At 39.6% G+C, this 23,275-nt stretch overlaps 1 protein-coding gene across 4 annotated transcripts in view; it reads right to left on the bottom strand.

The window, feature by feature from the left end:
* Positions 1–338: 338 nt before the first annotated feature.
* The window catches only part of DIAPH2 (diaphanous related formin 2), a 170,678-nt gene continuing 147,741 nt past the window's right edge, over positions 339–23,275 (bottom strand). For 3 of the 4 annotated variants that reach the window (XM_062503109.1, XM_062503107.1, XM_062503108.1), the window contains one exon: positions 339–4,869. In XM_062503109.1, coding sequence (XP_062359093.1) covers positions 4,805–4,869 — 65 coding nt within the window. In that variant the 3' untranslated portion in view covers positions 339–4,804. Of the gene's footprint in view, positions 4,870–9,926; positions 9,997–23,275 lie in introns of all 4 variants that reach the window. The other variant, XR_009933664.1, reaches the window with a different exon arrangement.

Here is a 23,275-nt window from a genome sequence, read left to right as displayed (position 1 = left end):
AGACCATTTTAGGAACGAATTATATAATTTGGAAAACATCTGCAATAGCTGTCTGACTATATGTCTGCTAAAAAATTCTATACTGAAATCCAGCCTCTTAAAAGAAAGATGGGCCCATGGTATTTGTTCATTGATTCCCTTTTATTGTTATTTTTGTAAAAATTAAGTGGTTCTACCATGATTTATTGTTGGGTTTTTTAAATTATATACTTTTTTTGGATTATTTGTTTTTTAAAGTCCTCCTTCAAAGGAAAAGGCACCTTGTTCCCCTAACTCAAGTCAAATAGAATTGACACCTCAGAGAAAAAAAAAAAAGACAGAAATCCATAAAACAACAGTAAGCTAAAATGGAATGTAATTTCAGCATGACAGTTTTATACAGCAAATCCAAGCTTTGAGGTGATGGTACTCAATAGGAAATAGTCATGATAATCAAGTAAAACATTGGTGCATCTACCAGAATCATGGTATGTATATCTTTATTACAGTTTTCAGAATACATGGATTAACAATGGCCAGGCTGTGATTTCATCAAATTCCTATTTTAAACATTACATACAAACACAGAGCTGTTTAAAAAATAGAAATGCATGAGTTTTGTCACCTTTTTTTTGTTTGTTTTTTTTTTTTTGTTTTTGTTTTTTTTTTTTTTTGGTTTTTTTTTGGCATCAGGAGTCCTATGACTTCCAGAAGGGAAATCAAATGGTGCATGATAGCAGACTGACTGAAGTGTAAAAGGTTATTGTTCACATTCTGTGGCATATGTATCACCTCAAACGGTGCTAAAAGCACTCCAAGAACAAATCCTTCTCCTCTCCCACTCTCCCAGTGACATCAGTGGGTGCTTGCAGGACTGCAGAATGCACAGGCTCACACAACTCCCTCCCTGGAGCACAAAAGCAGCACTATGAGACCTGGAGACACCTGAAGCTGAGGCTTTTGGCTGCATCTGCTTTGATTTCTTCATTTTTGTAAAAAATGATTTTTTATTTACATTTTGTGTGCATGCGCGGGCGTGTGTGGAGACACCGCAGAAGAAAAGGTTTCTAACAAACACTTATTTAAAAATGAGTTTAAACTTGCAAATACAGTATGGCACATCAGAGGTGGGCTGGACATTGCTCAGCACTTGCCCTGCCCAACCTTGCAGCACTTGGAAGGCAAACAGCAAAGTAGAACTCAGCCAAGCCTTTGCTGAATGGAAAAGAAGCAAATTACACACAGAGGGAAGTTTGTTCCCACAGAACTATTTCCAGCTTGAAATACTTACTAGCCAGATCATTCTCAGGGTAGGAGGGACTAAAGTCACCCACCAAAGCAGGGTTTGCCCGAGGGATGCAAAAGCTGGACACTGCAAAATTTCCTCAACAAAAGCTATAGGAGGATTTCCAGAGCCAAACCTCAAACTCAGCCAGATTCTCAGAGTTTGGTGTGTTGTGGGATGAATTTAAAGTAGGTTACTAATGAATTGTGGCTTGGATAGAAACCATGAAAATATTATGGTTTTTTACAGCATTTGTCTGAGGTAGTACATATACCACACACAAAAATGCAAAAATATACAGATATTCATGATTATTTGCATATTACAGAAGGGAACCATGGGAACGCTCTTGTATCTCAGTTCTCAAGAAGGACAGATCATTTTAGATCACTCACATTGCCCACAGTCAGCTAAAACCAGAACAAATGCCAGTATTCCTGGGAATGCTCCCTGGAGCTGTTTGCCCTCGGAGGCACCCGTTCTGTTTTGGTTTTAGCCAAATCATTGGATTAACACAGAATCACCGGTGTGCTGGGAAAGGATCCCTGCTGAACCACAGACAAACATACATGACAGAACTTGTTTTCTCAGTAAACTGCATAAAACTGGAGCAAAAGGAGCCCAGTGCCTTTCCATTTCTGACCTGTACAGCCAGGAGTTCAGCCACAGGTATTTGTATCTGATTGAAACTTCTCATTCCCATGACATTTGGAGCTTTGATTCATCACAAAGGTAAAATTATCTTCCTCTTAAATAAACTAAGAAATGTAAACAGTGTAACATCATTTAAAAAAAAAACTCAGTACTTGTAACTGGTAAAATGTGAATGCAAACAGATGTGCTGGTATATTGTCAACGTCATGTCTCAGAGGACAGAGTGAAACATAATTAGCAAGAAATTTATGTATGAACCCTCCAGTGATTTTCTTTCTGGGATTATTTTGAATACAAATATAATTTAACTGATATATTTCATTTTTTTTAAATTAGAAAATAAGGCAAGTGCATTTCTGAAAAAGGTGCTACTCTTCTACACTTCTAGAATAACATGTGACACCTCTGAAAATTAGATCAATAATAAAAACATTAAAAATATCTGCAATTTAATATAGACTGAAAAACTATCAAAAGACAAAGTGACCAGCATCAATTTCAGAAAATATTTTAGACTTCATAAATACGAGCACCCTATATTTACATAAATTATCTTCTAAACTAGTTTTCCTTTGAAAGACACTTTTGTTCTAACAGATATGTCCATTAAATTATATAAATGTTTCAAATATGAAAAAAAATAGTAGTAAAATAGAAGCATCAGATGATGTTGTTATTTCGGATTTGCCTTTTTTTTTTCCCTAAGACTTGGTTCTTGAAAATCTGTAGCCAGCTTTCACAGAGCTTTCAAAAAAAATATAACCCATGGAAATGAAAAACTTGTGCACTAATAATTACTGCTATCGTATAAAGATTCTGTGGAGAGCTTTTGAGTTTTCGCATATAAAGATTATACCAATACTTGTAAATCCCAGCAAAATGCTAGTTTCAAAATCTGAATTCTAAGACACTATTGATTTATATAGACATTATGAACCTAATCCTTTAAACTGGCTTTGTATATTAAGCACATTTTTAGAACTGGAAATTTAATGGTTCCATTTAAAGAAGCAATGCTCCAATACAAGGCTGATGTTGACCTTGCACGAAACAGGATAGAATTCTTTTAACTCTTACTGATAAACAAGGAGACAAATTCCTGTTGCATGCTATTTTTTTTTCCTGAAGTACCATACAACTCTTCAGTGTGTTACTAAAACCCCCAAAGTTTAGGGAGAGTATTTAGTTGACAGCAAGAATTTCACTAGGCTTCAGTGGTATTCCTATGTTTAGAGCTATGGGCAAACCCCCTGTATTCTTTGAAGACAAGTTTAAAAAAAAAATAAAATTCAATACTAGACAGAAAAGTAGCTGTATCTTTTCTTACAACATAGCTTGTAATTGTGAGCATTTATCCCAAACTAGTCCCACAGTTTTAAGAGGATCTCACCAGAGAAGCAAAAATAACCTACTGTACAAAGATGCTTGGCTCAAGCAGTAGTGCAAAGATGCAGTGCCCCAGGAGCAAAGTGCCCCCAGAGCAAGCAGTTTGTGCACAGAAACCACGTGGCACCTCACCTTCCAAACAGGCTTTACAGACACTAAAAAAACCCCAAGTTCCCCATAACACCAGGCAATAAAAGCATCCCTAATAATTTCACCAATCAGTGATAAGCATTAATAAACTGAGAACAAGTGCCAGCTACTACAGAGCATCCTGATTCTTTAAAAACATTATAGCTCAGCAACTTATGCAGTAGTTCCACTGGAATTCCACTTCAAATCCTCCGTCCCAGCCAGGGGAGCAGTGGCCCTTCAGTGACCAGCCAGGCTGGACACTCCCCTGGGGACAAAGGGGACAGTGGCTCCCCAGGGAGTGGCAGAACAAACAGGGGCAGCTCACCCGGGGAGCTGCAGTGCCAGGACACAAAGGGGAATGGGAGCAGCTTCCCAAAAATCAGACTCGGTCACTGCTAGGCAGTGCTCCAGGTAGGAAATGTGTTGGTAGCTGCAAAAATCTCAGCACTAAAATCCACCAGTGGAGACCCTGCTACGTATTTTACCTGAGAAACAGAGGAAAAACTCAGAGGCAGTTCTGAAAAACTTCATCGTGTAGCTCGTCTCTAAAAACCCACACACAGGTATTTTAGCATCATCAAAATAGGACAATCATACTTTCCCCCAAATACCTTTATAAAGAGTATGTAAGTGCACAATTAGAAAAATCCCTCCTTAGATACAGTTAAAAACATATTCTGCCCTTGATATCAATTTGGAAAATTCTATGCTCTGTTTTATTTAATTTATTTTTTTTTTAGCAGTGATAAGTAACTACATATCATCCTATCACCAAAAGTGTAGATATGTGGTGTATCCCACTGGCAGCTCAAACAGCTGAATCCACCAGGCTTTACACTGAGATAAGGTTTTCAGCAACCTGACTGGGGCTGTGTGTTGCTTTTTTATGGTTACAAAAAAGATTCTGATAATGTAGACCAGCTCATCTCTGAATTTATTAACATACAATTTTATTATTTTTCCTTTCATGTTCAAATCAGAACTGCAAATGGAATCCACAGCTGTACTCTTTCAACAAAACTGTATTTTTTTTACCCATATAAAATATAACCTAGAAATCCCCAACTCCTTTCATGTGAGTTGCCAGCTTAAACAAAAGGGGTGGAAAAAAAAAAAAGAAATAACATAAGAAAATAAGATATATACCCTACTGTTTAACACTGTTTACAGATCTTGGTAGTTGGGGAAATATACAGTATGTGGATGTTTTTAGCAACAGCTTTAAAATTACATATTTTTACACCATCTCATGTACTCAATACCAGTATTCCTTTATGATCATTGCCAATTTGGATGATAAACTCTTCCCAAAGCACATCCATTTCATTGTAAATAAAACAATTCATTAATTCTTTGGCATCAGAAGAATCATACAGCTGCAATTGCTCCGTTGTGTCGAGAACGAGACCTTTCCAAAGCTACTCGTTTGTTATCTGTAACAAAAAGAGAGAAAAAAACAAATCACCACAAGATTTGAAACACGGATAATGCCATGTCAAGAGGTTTTCAAACAGCCCTGAAAATCATTCTGAATGATATGTAAATAAGTAAGTAGGAGACTGGATCAGAGAAGTTTCACACTGCAGCTGCCAGACTGAGTTCAAGAGTTCTGCAATCAGCAATAAATTACTTTCTTGATCAGAGAAGCTGGGTGATAAAAGCATTAGGAGAATCCTGAAACACAGTCCCCTTGGAAACAGCACAAAATAAATGAAAATCTGGGTAAGAATCTTGCCAATTCTATAAATAATTTATGCACAGAGTCTCTAGAAAAATACATTTCAAATTTCATGAGAATGCACTGACCAGTGCAGTGGTGAAAACCTGCTGGATGCTCCAAGTCTAAAAGCTCAGACACCTCTCACTATAACTTGGTACAGAGTTAAAAATAGAACAGTTAAATCAGCCACTTCCTAAGCATTTCCTGATTGTGCAACGTGAACAACTTTTAGTATAAAATATTACACAGTAATTATTGCAATGAATAATAAATACGTCTCTATCACAGGAGAACAATCACCAAGTACCAGCCACACTCTCAAATGCCTTTAATAAAATTTTAAAGTGAGGAATACACACACATACACATACAAAAAGGGACAGAAGATTGACCTCCACTTGGTGTTCTGCAGGTTTGCATCGCAGGTTTGCATCTTGGGGTTGTGGGGTTTTTTTTGTTTGGTTGTTTTTTTTTGTTTTTTTTTTTTTTTTTTTTGGTGGCTGCATTGCTGCAGCAGCAGGATGTCCCAAAAGAGGGATGGGACTTTTACACAGGGCTGGAATATCGTAAAGTTGATGCCTTTTGGGGCTACATAAAAATAGAGGCCAGACAGAATTAAGGGAACAAAAAGCAGTTTATTTATATTTATTGAAGGGTTTTCAGGTACATTTAGGGCAGATAAAGCCCCCCAGGGGCTACACCCAAAAATGAACAAGGTCCATTTGCATACTGGAGGTAAATATTCCACTTACAGCTTCAGGTGATGAAGTCATTTAAAATGAACAAGGTCCATTTGCATACTGGAGGTAAATATTCCAGTCACAGCTTCAGGTGATGAAGTCATTTACCCAGGCTCGCTGCCCCCCACTGCTGTTTTACACTTGTCAGGCCTGAGGCACTGAGGAGTCCTCGACTGCCAGCCGGGAGAGGAATTGCCGTGTGTGCCCACAACGGGAGGGCAGCAGCTCGCACCGGGCGCGGAGCGTAGAGTTACGCACCGAAGAACTGCAGGGTTACAAATAGATGGAAAACATCAAAGCCGAAATCCCAAGGCCCCAGAGTAGCTTCAGAAACAAAGCGCCGGCCGGGCACGCTGCAGGCACCCGGGGTCTCTCACGTCCCCCGAGGACTCGGCACACCGCAGTGCCCCTGGCAGTGCCGTGCTGGGCACTGCCCTCAGCTCAGAACGCGTCCGGGGGCACCGACACGGGCTGGGAGCCGGCTCTTGGCCGAACCGCAGCGCCGGGGGAGGCAGCAGCAGGAAGAGGGCCGGGAGGCAGCAGCGGCTGTGGACACACCCGCAGGGACGGTGCCGGGAGGACGCGGCCAGGCTCGGCCCGGCAGGAAACTCCTCCTGACCCCGAAGGGCACTGGGCACTGCCCCAGGAGGTGCTGGACTCTGCGTCCCCGGGGATGTTCCGTCCCTGCACAAACCCAGGGAACCAGGCTGGGCACGGCTGGTGGCCCAGGTGACCTCCACAGGTCCCTTCCAACCTCAGCCACCGCTCCAGCCCAGCGAAGCCAGAAACGGGCCAGGCAATTGCAGGAGACAAAGAGAGCCATGTCTGTGATCTGTCTGTGGCCAGAGAACACGGGCTGCCCGTGGAGACTGCAAAATCAGCCCCTTGCCCCGCTCCTGAAGTGTCTCCAGGGCTGTGGGGAATTAACGGCTCCTTTAGCAAGATTATTAGTTCTTTTTATAGTTCTGCCTTGCCTCCTCTTCCTAATGAATCCAGCCATGCATAAAGTATTCAAATTACCCTAAGTCAATCTGTTTTGCATGGCAATAAATCTCTAGGCTGGTTGCAGTGTCACTAAGCGCCGGCAATTAAAGCACAGAAGAAGGGAAGTCATCAACTCCAATGTGCTGCTGCTCCTCCAAGAGTAAAGAGGAGCGAGGCCAGCTCTCAGTGGCCTTCAAGTGCCTTCAACACCAGTTTCAACCAACTCTACAGGTTCAAAACAAATTAAGAGGGTCTAAGAATGATTTGTTGCTTTTTAAATTTTCGTTTATTTTCTCCTTTTAGTTTTTTTTTTTTTTTCCCATCACGGAACATTTTCTGCAAGTGACAGCTCGGTTTCTGCTGTAATTGCTACGCTGGGCTGGGACTTTAGGAAAACACAAAACCGCAAAACAAAATTGTAAAAAATTATAATTTCCTTCTTCAGGTAATAACACGGTATTTTCTTAATACTTATGTGTTAAGTTAAAACAAAATGTTTGATATTAGATATGAAACTGGATTGGGCTGGCATTTCACTCACTCGAGCAAGAATTTTGAGAGATCATTAAATTTCTACCACTTTGAAGATGCACATTCAGTTACCTCCAACATCTGTATTTACCTTTTTTATGTAACAGACCATATTGAATTCAACACAAAGCAAGTGTGGTTCACAAACGCAACCGACTATTCTGGCATAAAATTAACTATATCGTCAATAAATGGTAACATTATTTCCTTTTATTATGGGGAGACGGAGAGGGGAAATAAGAGTAAGTTAAAAATAGCTGAAAAAAAATAAAAGTCATTGCCCAAAGGCTCAGGCGTACCCTGGAAACATGCAAACATGAGTAGAAAACATGGTCATAGGCTCTGTGTGTACCAGGCAGGCCTTCTGGGTAACCCCACCCACAGGGAAGAGAATTTTATTTCTCACTTTAATTTTAGAAGTCTGTTTTTTTTTTTTTTTAAAGCAGGGCACACTGTGCTCCCATTACAGACATTATAATCTACCTCAGAAATGAACACACCACCTGAGATGAGCCCTCTCAATCTGCTGAAAGGATCTTTCTTAGAGCAGTGGAAGGTAGAACAGTAAAGGATTAAAATGAGAAACAAAGCAGATTTTTATATCACAAAATAATCTTCATCTTTTAGCTAGCTGGATCAAATGAAAATGAAGTAAATATAAAATTAAATGCTGAGGAATCAAATCAGCAGTTCCTTTTTAGCACACATAACCTTGGAATGCAATGGTGACCATGCGAAAAACAGATGGACTTTGTTATAAAAACAATTCCTTGCTCAAGTCTTCTTGCACTCAGCATAGTACCAAGACAGGAATAAACCCTGCAAAATCTATCTTTCCTTTCCTTAATGCTCCTTCATTAGCTCTGTTATTAAAAGAGAAGTCTCAATAGCTGCCACAGATTTATTAACTCAGTGGCTTGTTATCAACACAGAACTCAGTTATATGAGGAGAAAAATAAATGGTACTTTGCAGAACTGCAGTACTAAGATTAAGTGACTTCTTCATTTCATTTTCTCCTTATCCACTCTTCCAGGTAGTAACTTTATGCTCTCCTAATTATAAACCCTATTTGGTATGAGCAATCAATGCTATAACAATATAGATGTTGTGCAGTCCAATGGACTGGTCATGACACTGAGATATCTGATAATGGAAAAGACAGAGTCTATAAAACCATACCTCAAAGGTACCTGATTGGAATTTGCATTATCCTGCAACAAGAAAAAAAAGTTCTCTTCTATCATTATCTCTCAGCCCTGATATTAAAATTATAAATGTATTAAAAACTGCTACCTTGGGCTTGGTAGCTTATTTGACTCTTTTTTTCCCCTCCTAAATCACCTCCCCAAGGTGGAAGAATTGACCTTTCCACAGCTGACAATAATAACAATAAAAGCTGTTTAATACTCAGAGAAAGAAGGTACTGGTTTGACTTGCCTTGATAATGATCACAGAAAGAAGGTAGAACTCTCAGCAGTTAATAAAATATTTAAAATTTCATCTTTTTGAAATAGTTTTGACTATGCAAAAGAGACAGAAATGTGTGCTGTAAGGGAATTTGTATGGCCCGTTCCTTTGGGAATCAATGAAAGCCTTTACATCAAACATTTATTTCTTCATTCATGTAAAATCTTGTTCACTAGGAAATCCTACTGAAACATATCTTGTTTTCATGAGCAACCAAAGGAAAAATACTCATGGAGTCCCAAGCACTGCAGCAAGTAAAACAGGGAAAAGAGTCAGAAAAGCAAGACAGTTACCTACAGGTATGGAATGAGTACAGAAAAAATGGGGGAATCCCTCATTTAAGTAGGTTTTAAATGGATAAAATGTCACAACAGATGGATTCCAAGGATCAAACACTTCATCTGCACTAATGACGACATTGCCATTTACTCTATAGAAAAGGCTGAAAACCTGGAATCAGTTTTACAAGTATCACTTTTTTCTGATCAGGATAACCATATATTTTCTAGTGTCACTGATTAAAATTGTGACAAGTTAGGTTAAATTCAATTCACTTGAGCCTGGGTAGCCTCCAGTTTTCTCCTGGAGCTACCCAAGCACAGGGAAAACTGAAGCCAACTTTTCATTTGCTGAAACAGCATTAATTACCAACTGCTTGAAGGAACAACCCAAGCCACTAATAATAATAATAACAACAATAATAATTTTAATTTCATTATTACTATTATTTTCTTCTTATTATTTTCCTTTATGGACTGCAGGCACTTTCATCACCTTTAGCTTCCCCACAGTGAAAGGTAATTTTTTTTTTGGAAAATGGAATGGATAGAACCTGAGGCAGGAGCAGAACTGATCCAGAGTAAACCAGCAGGGAAGTCCATCCACACCCAGCACCTCTTTAGCAGCTGAGCACTGCCTGAACAGTGGCCCTCTGACATTATTGGAGATCCCAACTGAGAAAAAAGCCAGGAAAGGAAATTAAGAGCATCAAAACTGCTGTTGCTGTCTGGAGCAAAACCCTTTTTGAGAGAAAATGGTTCTCCTAACCTCAATTCTCTTAAGATTCAGTCCATCTCTGGGAGATTTGATTTCAAATTGATCTTTCAGAATGTATGGCCTATAGAGAAAAAAACAGCAATAAGGTAAAAATCAGTTATGGGAGAAATACAGCCGAAATAACACTGCAGAAAAGGCTCTGAAATAGCTCTTTTCAAAAGATCCTTATTGCCAAGAGATGAAGCAAGCAAATAAAATACTTTTCTAACTGGGTTAAGGGAAACTGTACACTCAATATATCTTCTACTAAAGTATTTAAACCACTCGTATTTCAACCTAAACATGCCTGGTAAAATCTGAACTCCGCCCTTTACGACCATCACACCAGGGCATCTGACTTTCACTTGGATTTGATATTTTTGTAACCAAAAGTGAGAACAGATCAAGTGAGCCAACATTCCTGTTCTCAGCTTTTTTTTTTTTTTTTTTTTGCTAAACAGAATCCCAAATTCTTGACAATCAAAGTTAAATGCCAGGTTAAAAGGTTATTTTAGCATGAGTTTGAAAGAAAACATCGAGATTTCAAGCCAACCCTGGAGCTGTAAGGTCAGATTTTATAAATCCTGGTTTATTTTGGTTTAGGTCAAGACTTTCATGTGAAAGCTCAGTGATAACCTGGGTTTATAAATGTTATGATCGAGAAACAGAAACTTACCCTTAGGCCAAAGAAAAAAAAGCAAAAGGTTTTCGTTGTTTGCTTTTTTTTTGTTTCTTTTTTAATAAAGCCCCCAAAATCAGATAGCACAGCTGAACACATTAATTATAAAGATAATTATAATTATTTGCTAAAAGATGTCCCTGGTTACTGGGATATTTACAAATATATTGATCTGAAAGGTGCTGAGGAGGAAGAAAAGGTTTAAGAAGAAACAAGGAGGAAGAAAAAGCACTAAGGAGAACTGCTGCACTTAAAAGGATGTCTCTGAAGGCTGAATGGTTCCTCCTCAGGAAAAAAGCAGAACCAGACATCTCCTGAGTTATCTGCAGGAGTCAGGAGTGTTGTGTTCTGCTCAAAAATACTGCCTCCAAAGCTGGTAAGTCACTTAGGGAACACACAGCACCTTCATTTTAAGGTTTCCTGAGTATTCCATGTGAACAATTTCTCACGGAGAAGATACGTGGCTGTTTGGATCCCCTTAAACTTGCTAAATAAGTTTGCTAATACCCAGCAGCAGTGTAGTAGAGAAGCAGGTCTAAAATACAGACAGTTAAAGAATTTAAGCCCTGACACAAAAGAGTTTTACTCAGATTAAAAGGGAACAAAGCCACGTCTAATCTTTGTGCTGCCACTCAGACCCAGCTTGCTGGGCACTGTTAATTGTAGCCTTTGAGTCATAGGAAGATGCAGAACACCAGTAGAAAACCCATTTATTTGTGTCCTGTGTGTTAGACACAAAAGTGCTTTAAAATGGAATAATGTGGGAAGTTTTAATGCTAAATGGCATGTGTGATGACATTTACCAGCTCAGCGCAATCCAGCTGTGACCACAGTCAATACAGCGTGGCAGCACAATAAAAGTCACACTTCTGCAACCCAAATTGAGGATATTGGCCATCTGTATCATAATTCCAATAAAGAAACACATACTTACCCTATTTAGAGCTGTATTTGGAGGATGGAAAATGGATCTGTAAACCCTGTTTTCAAGTAATCACTTTATGGGAAATTTTACTATTGCATACCCGGCCCTAAGAACTGAAAACAACCCAAAAAATAAAGAAAGAATTGCCCCAATAAGATAAGATTCCTTAAACCTTGAAATGATCTGTTTAGTATTTTAATTTGCCTTTGCTTTCTTTGTTAATAGCACCACTTGGGATGTGCAGTGAAAGCTCTTCCACAAGAGCTGCAGTGGAAAAGCCTTAGCAGGAGAAAACACATGCCTGCCTCAGGGGTTACAAGACAAATCAATCTATTTTTCTCCTTTCCTCCAAGGGTAATTGGCCTTTAAAATTACAGAGAAAAATAGGCCTTCATGTCAGTACAATGCAGGCACATACACAGCCATTTTCCATTTCTTTTTCACTTGGAATTCTCAGCTGAGAGGTAAACTTATAAAGGTGGGAAAATAAAAGGGAGATGAAGAGGAACGATTGCATCAGTTCAAATCCCCTCCAATAACAAGCAGCACTGTGACCAGCATTTGAGGCTGGAATTTACTGAAACCTGCTATGAATAGCTGTCATTTTCCTAGGCAGTATTTTTTTATTCTAGATTGTGATAAAATTTTCTTGAATTTTTGTGACAGCCTGTACCACCGGCACTCATGGAGATTTATCACAGAATTTAGTCAAACTGAGAAGTTCTAATTATTGCTTCATTTCCCATAAAATCTCACAAAGCAATACTGATTTTTACCTCATTCTTCTGAAACTGCCTTTTTCAAGGAGCAATCATAGCTGTGAATATCCCTACAATCCTGCTGCTGTGCTGTACACATAATCACGTATAGACTCAGTTTCAGCCTTTGAATGCTGTTAAATTGTATACAGTGCTTTTAAATTGGCTAATAAATTGTTTGATAGCAGTGAAACTCAGATGTTAGTCTTCTTACTTTTCTGATTGCTATTAAATCTGATTTGCAATCCATTAATCACATCCTACTTTTAATAAGAGATTGTCATGTGAAAATATTTCCCTGTGCATAAAGATGAGCAATCAGCTAAGCTTCAACTGATACATGAAAACAAGAACAAAGTTGAAAAATGTCTAACTTAGTGTTTTCAAACCAGAGCTAATAGTCCCTTCAAACAGTATTGAAAGCACTAAACTGTTCATGTGGACTCGCTCACTGGGAGTGTGGGTACAGGTGTAAAGCAATTATTAAATTTGATATCTGCATGAACTCAGGTTCCCATTAGAGCCTGAATGCTTCAATGACCCTGTTCTTTTCCTTCCAATGCTCCCAGACCTGATCAACTTAATTATTCTGACTTGTGAAACATTTAGGACATGAATATATGATTTGTTTTAAGCCAAATGAGACAAATGAAAGTACTTCACAAAACAGCTCAAAGGAGAGAATAAAACACGTGAGATGATGTGTCAAATCCAGCAAGGTCAGGACTAAGTAACAGTAACAAAGAAAAAAAGACAGAGATCCTCAGCAATAAAAATACATGCATTCAAATATTTTTTCCCTTGAACTTCTCATTTGTAACCTCTCCTGTACAAAGAAGATTTAGCTTATGAATCAGGAAGGTGAAGTAAGTTTCAGAGAGTAAATTAACTGTCTGCTTCAGTACTGAAAGAATCCAAATCCCAAAACACAGAGATTGTGATTCTTCTTTCATGACTACACACACACTTTAGCAGCTGGCCAAAAGTAAAAGTAGAGCCTCCACTCAAAAACCACTTCATGTCAGAAAGGACAGATGTGCTAATGTGAAAGCTGTGTTTCCCTGTTTTAATTGTCCCTACTATTTCTCTGCTAAGGAAATGCGTGCCACTGCAAAACCCACGTACTCACATTTTGAACAGATCTGTGTGGTGCTAATACGCTGTATTCTTCATCAATAACATAATTTCAAATGTCCTGCTCCCAGCTCGCCCATTAACAGCTCCACTCCCACAATCTGTACTTGCTTTGAAAGGGAGGTGACTGAAAGGTTACAAAGCAGGACAAGAGCACAGACAGGAACAGGTTCTGAGCTGGAAGGGGGCAGGGAACCCCAAAGTTTGCATCCCTCAGGCTACAGCATTTGCCCCTAGAGGAACCAGGGCTGACACCCAAGTGCTCCCTGGCCCTCGCTGCTCTCACAAGGGAGCGTGGCTCTGTCCAGCCTCATTGCCATCACCTCCCCAGCCAAGCTGAGACTTTCGGGGAAGAGCATGTGGGAGAGCAGCACCAGCCTGTGCTGAAGGCACTGCCTGACATCAGCTTCACTCGGCACTTCAGACGGAAGGATTCGATCTGACAAAACAAAGTCAGGGGAGAAGGCTCCTCACCTCCTCTCCCAAACTGCCTGAGAGAAGTCAATACCAATCCCTTCCCACAGTCACAATCAAAAGCTGACAGATGGAAGTCAAAGGGGAAGCTTGCCAGCGAATCCCTACAATATTTTATTAAAGACTGGCGTAAGGATGATGCCTTAGGATTGTAGCTTTTACATTTTCAAGTCCTGTACTGCATTAGGCTATAACTCTATACTCCATATAGTGTTAGTTACTGTCTCCACATTTTGGTCAGATAAAACAATCCCTCTAGGCCTGGGATCCAAGGACACCCTACAGCCTCAAAAGTATAAATAAAAGTCAAGGGGAATCAAGGGGAGCAAACTGGGGGTAAATGACTTCATTACTTAGAGTTGTAATTGGAGCATTAACCCCTGATATGCAAATGGACCAAATTTATAATTGTCTGAAAAACTGTGCCCGCTGTCCATCTTGGGAGTAGCCTCTGGGAGGCTTTGGCTGCCCAAGGTGTATCTGTTAAAGGCCTCCAATAAATCCTCACTTTATTCTCTTAACCTTGTCTAGCCTCTGTTCTAGGGAGCCACTCCAAGGCAGCAAGGGCAGCTTTGCCTGGCTGGGATTGATGCCTAAAGCTTGAGCTCTCATATTTTCCAGGCTCTGACTGCATTGGTGTTTGACTCTGAACTGCACACCAAGTGTTCCAAGTTCTGCTCCCAGCTCAGTCACACAAAACAATCCTTTTCCAGCCCAGAACCAAGGACACCGCTGCAGCTCCAGCCCCTAAAAGTGCAAAGAGCAGAGAATTGAGGAGAGGATCTGGGAGGGTGGGACTGCAGAACCTGGAGCTGGAATTGGACAGTGAACCCCAAGATGGAAATGGACCCAAACTTATAAAAGAGTGAAACTGGTGACTCTGGTTCCATCTTGGGTGGAGCCATGGCCGGGCTCTTGCACTGCCCAAGGTGAGTCCTTGGAAGGCTTTGAACAAATCCCTGCTTTATTCCTTGAACTCTGTCCAGCCTCTGCTCCAGGGAGCCTCTCCAGGATCTCAGGATCACCCCAGCTCTGCTGCAGGTTCCTCTGCCTGCACTGCAGCCACATCTCCCTGCACAACTGCTCTGCACACAACACGAAAGCAATGAACTCAAAGGCAGTGAGAAAAGGGAAAGCTCTCTTTGCTCCAAAGGAAATTCTTTCAAAACAGGAGTTGGGTAACTCTCCTGAAAAGCAGGTATTTCCTGCTGGTTCATATAAACTGGTTTTTCTCCATACCCAGACAACGGCAATATTCCTCACAGCCCGCAAAAGTCAGTATTCTGTATTTTTCATGCATCACAAAAAAATTCTTTCTCTCTATATAAATATATATATATATATAAAAGCCATTCTGCAATAACTTGTAGCCTACATGTAAAATGAAATATTTTAAATAATACAATAAAGGCAGAATATCCATAATTATTTTTTTTATTAAATAAAATATCAGCATTTTTTATTCATGGCTAGGTTAACATTTACAATTCAGCGTTTTGCAATATTTAAGTGGACTTGAATATGCTATGAGAAAACTTAAAACTACATCACTCATATAAGACTGGCTGGCACAGGCCATGGTTTTCTGTGCCCATCTGCATTTTACCAATTTCAGAACATGAAAGAAAAGCTCCTGTTCCAGCCTGGCAGGATAATCTCACCACCACCCGATCCCTCTCTGCACCCCCCAGCTGAGAATAACTCGATCCTGAAAGTGACTTTTAATCTGTATTATTTGTATGGGCAGGTCATGTGAAAGTGAAACTGTAGCTTATTAAAATAATGCATACAAGAAAGTAATTTAGACTACACATGGCAGGCTCTGAGGTAAAATATAATAACTTTTAAGAACTTAGGAGTCTAATTTCTTTCTTGGCTGAGCACGGACACCTCCATTATGATTCAGTGTGAAAACCCCGTGCTCACATAAAGCAGAATTTGACCCTTTATATTCAAATAAAGAATAAAAGTACAGAAGCAGTTAATGCTGGGAGAGGGCAAATAGCTCAGAATAGTTTCTATTTATCAGCATTTGTATCTGAGGAGGATTATTTTATGTGCTGCTCCAAACCCTGAACAAACATTCAGACATTCACTCAGGTTTTTTTCTCCAAACCAGGCCCCTCCTTCAGCTCCCACAACACCTGGGGATGTAAAGATTAAAGAAATATTCACATTCCCTTGGGCTGCAGGGGAAGCAGCAGCAACACCTCCCACAGATCAGGAAGGGTTTGGGATTTAAATTGTTCTTCACCCTTTTCCAGACTGAACGAAAAGTCAAGGGGAGCTTGGCTGTGTCTGGGGGAGCACAACAGGCTCAGAGTGCAGAAAAATGAGAAATCTGGGGACAAATCCTGGCCTTCAGCATCTCCTGTGCACAGAGGAGCTGCCTGGCTAATCAGGGTGAGCACTGCTGCATGGTCCTTCCACTCTCACATGGAAGAGACTTCAGGATCCTCCATCACCTCTTGGATGCCTTTAGACTTGAAAAGAATGTTTTGTGCCACAAAATAAACATTATTTTTCTTTCCAGTTTTGTTCTCATTTAGAGATCTTGTTTACAGCACCACTCCAAAACTGGTTTTACCATACAGACAAGGAAATTCTGAATTTGGGTGAAAGAAAACCGTCAGGAGCTTCTCTCTGGGGTGGGAGATAGTAGGAACTTACACAAATTTTGCTGCTGGATAAAATGATTAGGAAAATACATCCTTAGTGCCACTAAAATCACATTAATCCATCAGCTATTTTTTTGCCTAAAGCTGGTAATGTCCTTTAGAATTATGTTTTGCTGTATAGAAACACTTTTAACTACAAGCTCCTTCTATTTCATCCAAGGGAATATTTTTTCACGCTTGAACTAGTTTCATCTTCAGAAATCACAAAGGCAGTGTGTTAACAGTTTACACCTATTTGTGATTCACTGGGCACGGTGGCCTTTTAACCATCAGCCCACCCTTCCCTGAGCTTTCTCAGAACTCCCAAAGTCAAGGGATTCTGGTTGCTTTCAAAGCCAAATCAATGGAAACCAAGAGCAGCAGAAAAACCCTTTTTGTTGAATTAAACGTTTGATCAAAGGATTTTCTACTCTTTTTTTTTTTTTGCTTGTATCCTCTTTAAATACATGTTCTAGACAGAGTTTTCTGTAAAACAGGGCTGAGGCTTTGCTGCACTTTGATGGCAATTCCTGCTGCTGTCCAAGTGTTCCTTTTGCACTGGATACTCAAGCAAACAATTATATAAACTTACAGGAAAAAAAAATACATTTTTGATACTCTTTAAAAGTGCTTCATCAGCTGCTTATCATGAATGGAAAAACAAAAAACCCCAAAAAGAGATCAGCAAACTCCTCCAATTTTCCAACCTAATTTTTCAATAGGAAATAGCAAAAAGCTGAAACAGTAAATAAAAGAGAGCTTGTATTTCATCTTAACAACTTGACTTGCAAGTTTTCTAGGCTTTGGATACAGAAAACCATCTCTAGACACTTTTTTTTTGTGAGGATGGGGACTTTTTAAAATATGGGGTTGTTTTAATTCTATGAAATTCACATCTGTGATTTTGGAATTTCCTACTCAGCAGCAGCAGCAAAGCAAACTGTAGATGAAGTATTTTCAAAAGGTTTACTACAAAGTTTGTAACAGAGATTTTTTTCCATAAACTATGCAAATCTGGCTACTTATATGCCAAGAGTTCTACTGACTCAGTTTAAGGCAAATAACTATTTCATAAAACAGCATGCTTGCAGAGGGCTAGAAATGATATCTCAGTCCAGAAGGGAGAAATCCAAGGAAGATAAATACTCTCAACTATGCAAAGTATTTTCAGATGCCTTTTAATGTTGTTTTGGTTTTTTTTTTCTTTTTTTTCCAGAACACGGTTAAATACTCTTGGAATGCCAGTAAAAAAGTCAAAGTGCTAAGTGCAATTTGATTTATTTGGTTTGTTTTGAGTTCAAATTCAAACCCAAGCCTGATGCACTTCAAGTCCAGCACAGCATGAGAGAGCCTCAATATCTGCTGCAGAGTCCAGAAGGAAGGATTAGAAAATGTCACAACACCTCCAGGGCACAGCAGATCCTTAAAATAGGGAATGATTCGAGAGTTTGAACAGGAGAAGTACAGCAGGGTGCCTTAAAAAAATCTGCATCAGGCTGGAAGGTCTGTGAACCTCCCCTCTTGAAAAAGATCATCCCTTTTCTGCTGCATTCTCACCCACATGAACAAACCTGGGCACAGGAGGGACCTTCCAAAGGTGAAATAAAAATGCTCTGGATAATTTAAAATAAGTTTATATATGTGTGTACATAAATGTATACTTTAGAGGTACACCAACTTATGCCTTTTGACAGGTAAAATTTCACTGGAAAAAATAAACATAAACAAATTATGAAGAGCCGATATCCAGAATTTCTGAGTTTTCTTTGACACAGCTAATGACTACTTGCATAATGCCTGGAAATTCATAAGGTTTCCAGTAACTCAGTCAAAATGGTTATCATTCTATTACTGCTCACATGTGGGTATTGGAACATTGATCAGCAGCTGAAAACAATTATGGTTTTGTAGTTTAAAGACAACACTTAAGACACTACTAGATCCAGTAAATTTTAGCATTTTAAACTCACTCTCAGAGCAGTTCAAAAGCCTTTGTTGTCTGAAATTTGAGTAGAAAGATAAAGGTCTAAAAATGTTCTCAAAATCCAATAAAATTAGTATTACTTGAAATTTTAATAAACTGGCTAAATGAAGAACCAAAACCTTTTCCATTTAAAAAGCAATGAAATATAATATTAAACCATTTTCACCACTTTTTTTTTTTTAAATTTCCAACAGAGAAGTCAGGTTTAGGGTAATTCTATAGAGCAATCAGGCTCCAGGACATTCTAAATTTTCTGAAAATACATGATTACACAAGATATTAATTCTTCCTCCTTTGGAAGATTTTTGAGCACTGACATAATTTGCACTTTTTCTTGGATGCTCCTTGGCCAGGGCCATCCCCTGCAGACAGGACAGGGGTGTCAGGGGAGCACTTTGTGCTGCTGATGACATTAACTGCACTCTCATTTGCCACCACCACACCTCTCACCTCCAATAAGGCATTAACAGCACACTGCACTATTTTATTATGAAATATCTATGTGCATTTACAGATTATTTTGACTTTGTACACTTCTGAGTTGCTTTTTTTCTCAGTTTCTTCTGAGTTTGCTCATAATCAAATGATTTTTTTCATATAATTTTGCTTCCAGTGATTTATTTCTCCTTCACAAGATGAAGTACAAAAGGGTCGATCTGCTGCTAGGTGTCCACCTCTTCAGGGAGCAGTAAGGAAATGCAATATAAAGTTCAAGAACGCTTGCAAACAACAAAGCAAGGCAACAGTAACCATGAGGGGTTCATGATTTTTGTGTGTGAGTGCGGATATTTAACAGGTTTATCCTAACTGCAGTTTGCCAAGAGCTGTCTGGTGAGATCCATGACAGAGAGAACACTGCTTTGCATATTAAACTGTGTCACCAACAACCCCTCAGCTTTCTAAAAAAGAAAAAATAAGAAAGGGAGGGCCTTCACACCAATTTGCAACCGAGAAAAACAATTTACACCCTACCAAGGCCCAATAATGCATTTCGAAGTCTGTAGGTAACGCAGAGCACTCTTATTTTTGTAAATAAAGTATCAGCTAACTTAGCAGCTAAGGTACAGAGCAGCTACATCCACAGGTACAATGTGACTTTCCCCAAGCAGATTTACAACAATCCAGCCGCCGCAGGAAGGAAAGGGGGATTTGCAGAAGAGATCACTGGAGGAGCAGACTGTGTGGTACTGCATGGAAGGGAGGCACCAAAGCTGAGTGGGGCAGAGGAGGCTCTTCTGAACAAGCAGCAATCCCTCCAAAAGCTCAAATCGCGTCTCAGTTATTCCAGCAAAGCAGCACGATCTCTGCACGGCCCGGAAAGTGCCAAAGGCAGCCCCTGACAAGAAGCAGCACTGTTCCTCCCTCCCGTTTCCACTCCATTCCACGTGAGAATGAGGGCCAAGAGCACCGAGCTTTCCACCCCCTCCCTCTGTCCCAGCGAGACTCGGCTGGCAGAATTATTTCCTGTACATCCCAGTGGTGCTGAAAATCTCACTAAGTATCTTTTAAAAATCCCAGGTCAAACACAGAGTCAGCATTTAAGCAAACCACTTAGCCCTGGATATGCTGGGTCTAATCCTTGCAGTTTAGCCACAAGTTAAGCTGTCTTTCCTTCTTTCTCCCTGAAAATCATCCAGCCTGGCTTCATGCAATTAAAAAGCTCCCTGCCTGTAATTGACAACTGATGGAACCAGACATTAATTCTTATCCTGCAGAATTTATATTTAATCTATAATACTAATATTGCCCATATTCAGATAATTCACTGAAATCATTGATTCTTACGTCTCCAATCCCCTGCCTCTGCAAAATGTACTTTTTATACAAAACCCCGAAGCTAATTCAGGTCATTACAGGCTCTGCCTGTAAGAAAGGAAGAAAATTCAGCCTAATAAGATATTTTGTCCTGCTTTTTCTTTCAGGTGACCTGGAGACAGACAACTGTTCCTGTGGACTACAAAGAGGTTGAGGGACTTGGTCTCGTTGGCTCTTGTGAAGAGAAGGGCTGGGAAAGATTTAACAACAAAAAATCACAAAACCTGAGTCAAATGTTCTCGATCACAGCCAGGAGGTAAAAGAAGAGCCAGCAGCCCAAACCTGCAGCTTCAGTTTGGCAAAAATGAAATGTTCTACCCAAGGAATGCAGGGCTGGCCTGGGGTGCCCAGGAGCTGGGCAGGTTTGCAGGAGATGAATCCCCAAAGCCCTTCCAACATTCCTCACACCCCATCAACTCACTGATTCTTGGCAAGCACGTGGCAGGGGTTCAGAAATAATAAGTATTAACATTAGTTATTTTGGGCTTGTCATTAGTATTTACAGACACGCTCTTAGCAGTTCTAAATGCCAAGGCTCCGGTTTCAGTGATATTTTTCAAAAAGGAAAGAGCTTTTTTTTGCCAATTTATCATTTCTAATCTGTTCAAAGCTTAAGCCAGAACTCTTCAGTGAGACTTCTTCATAAATAACTGTACAAAATGAAAATAAATTAACATCTATTATTTAGCTTCATTCTTAAAATAGTTAACACATGCCCACAGGCTTTGGCATATATTGAAAAAATAAACCAAAGTTTTAGATAGGGGATCTTCAACCCTTTCTGAGGACTCAGAAGATATGGTAGAGCTAGGATTCCCAAAATGACCAGTAATGGTGCAGAATTTAATAGACGTGAAATATTATTAATTATTTTCACATCTACAGCAGCCATAATCAGGTTTATAGAACCCTAAATCAGCTCTCAGGATCATCTTCAGCAAGAAGACACCCAGAGAGGAAGCTGGGCAAGGGTGGGGAAGGAGGGAGAAGGAAAGTAGAAGACTTAAGGGAAAACTTAGTTATCCTTGCTTTATTTGATTAATTAGATTGCTGATGGATCTCACCAAAGAAACACAAGGCTGACAGAACCTGCTCTATAACACAAGTAAGAACATTCCAAGAAAAGCAGCAAGTTGTGACAAATTCTTGAGATGTCACTGATTTGTGAATGTGTGTATGAGAGGAAAACGACATGTAACTGAGAAAAGTCAGCATGGAAAACAGAAGGAAATTCAAAAGTTAAAAGAAACCAAATGGGGGAAAAAAAGTGCCCATTAGACTGCTTCGTGATGTGGTGGCTTTTTTTGTGTTGTTTTGTTACTTTTTGTGGCCTTATTATAGCAAAGCTACAATCTCAAAATCTGCAGGGACTGGAGTGATTGACAGATGTCTCTCAAATGTGCGTGGTCTGAAAACATGAAGCACGAGTAACTTTAGCTTTGCTTTTTTATGACATATGCTAAAATTGGAAACAAAACAAATTACAGGGCAACTTTAGGGAAAGAATAAACTAGTTGGTATAAATTGTCCTAACCACCTTTTTGCTTGGGTAGTGGAATAATTTTCAGCCACCACTGAAAAGTGCATCTGCCAAGGAAACCTTTGTTCAGGTGGGACCTTTGCCTTAGAGATAAAATTGGAAAAAAGCCTATAAATCAGCAAATTATTTGAATTATTAAAACCAGCTCTTATTCTAGAGAGTATAAATATTAATTTTTATGGAAAGGCTTTGGATAATCAACAGGAAAACAGAATAAGGTAAACTAACTTTCATGTTAGCAAACCAGAATGATTTTGACCTTCTAAGTACTTTCCCGTAGCTTTTAAGAAAACCTGCTAGCTATCCACAAAAGGATTCATTGCCACTTAATCAATTAATTAATTAAGTAATGACACTAGATCTAGAATTTGAAATACTTATTCAGACTGAATTCACAACACATCTTTGCTTTTAGTTCATGGCTTTTTGAAGCTGGACCACAGAAACTAAAACATGATTTAGATTCAGAAAATCACTGAGAGCTGAATATTGTGTCCTCAAGCTCAGGCTAAACACAGAAGGAAGAACAAAATACAGGCAAGAAATCTGATTTATTTTCAAAGGACAGACGGGATGACATATGGGTTCAAAATACTGTAAAGACTCCGAGCCTAAAGCTATAAACATGTCCATAATATGTGGAATATATGTACACTGCTGATGTGTGCATAGATGTACACAAATATATATGGGAGAAACCCGTGGCATTTAGAGGAGCTGATCAGAAATCTGTCACAGTAGGAAAAACTAGGCAGAGGAATTAATTCATTGGGAATAAGAGAGCTGAGGAGAACGTTTTCACAGAGCCTCAGAGAAGCCATTAAATGCTGTGCAGCAGCACATGTAAGTGAAATCAAAAACCAGACCCAAGAAAGGAGAGAACGGAGCGACCTCCTGGATCTGGTAAATACAAAGCCAGGACACGGGGAGGGTGAATTTTCTGGGTCCACCAGAGCATCCAGTCCTGGCCCAGAATTAAAGGTGTGGGACAATGTGGCTCTGTAGGCACTGATGCCTCGACACAGAAATACACAAACACCTCTGAAGTGTTTGAGGCTTCACTGATTTTCCTTCCAGGGGTCCCTGTGATCGAGGAGTGAAACAATAACTAATTAATAAAAGCACAGCTGTTTAAAGTAATCACAAAAGAGAGAAAGAATAACCAGCAGCACAGGCTCTCAAGGGGCAGCTCCTAGTGAGGCAGTGCCACAGCAGCCAAGTCTTTCCAGTACCTTGAGCCATCCTTATCTTAAAGTTGACCAATTCACCCAGAAACCGACTCTTATTTTCTTCTACACAGCTGATTTTTAACTTAGCATTATCCATGATGCATGCACATGGCTACATAAATTCTATGCTGGAATGTGTATGGAAATGTGTTCTAAACACAGGACA

Source organism: Cinclus cinclus, chromosome 15 (assembly GCF_963662255.1).
Source record: "Cinclus cinclus chromosome 15, bCinCin1.1, whole genome shotgun sequence".
NCBI classification, from domain to species: Eukaryota; Metazoa; Chordata; class Aves; order Passeriformes; family Cinclidae; genus Cinclus; species Cinclus cinclus.
The sequence above is the reverse complement of the archived record's forward strand: the minus strand, read 5'-3'. Positions and strand labels throughout refer to the sequence as shown.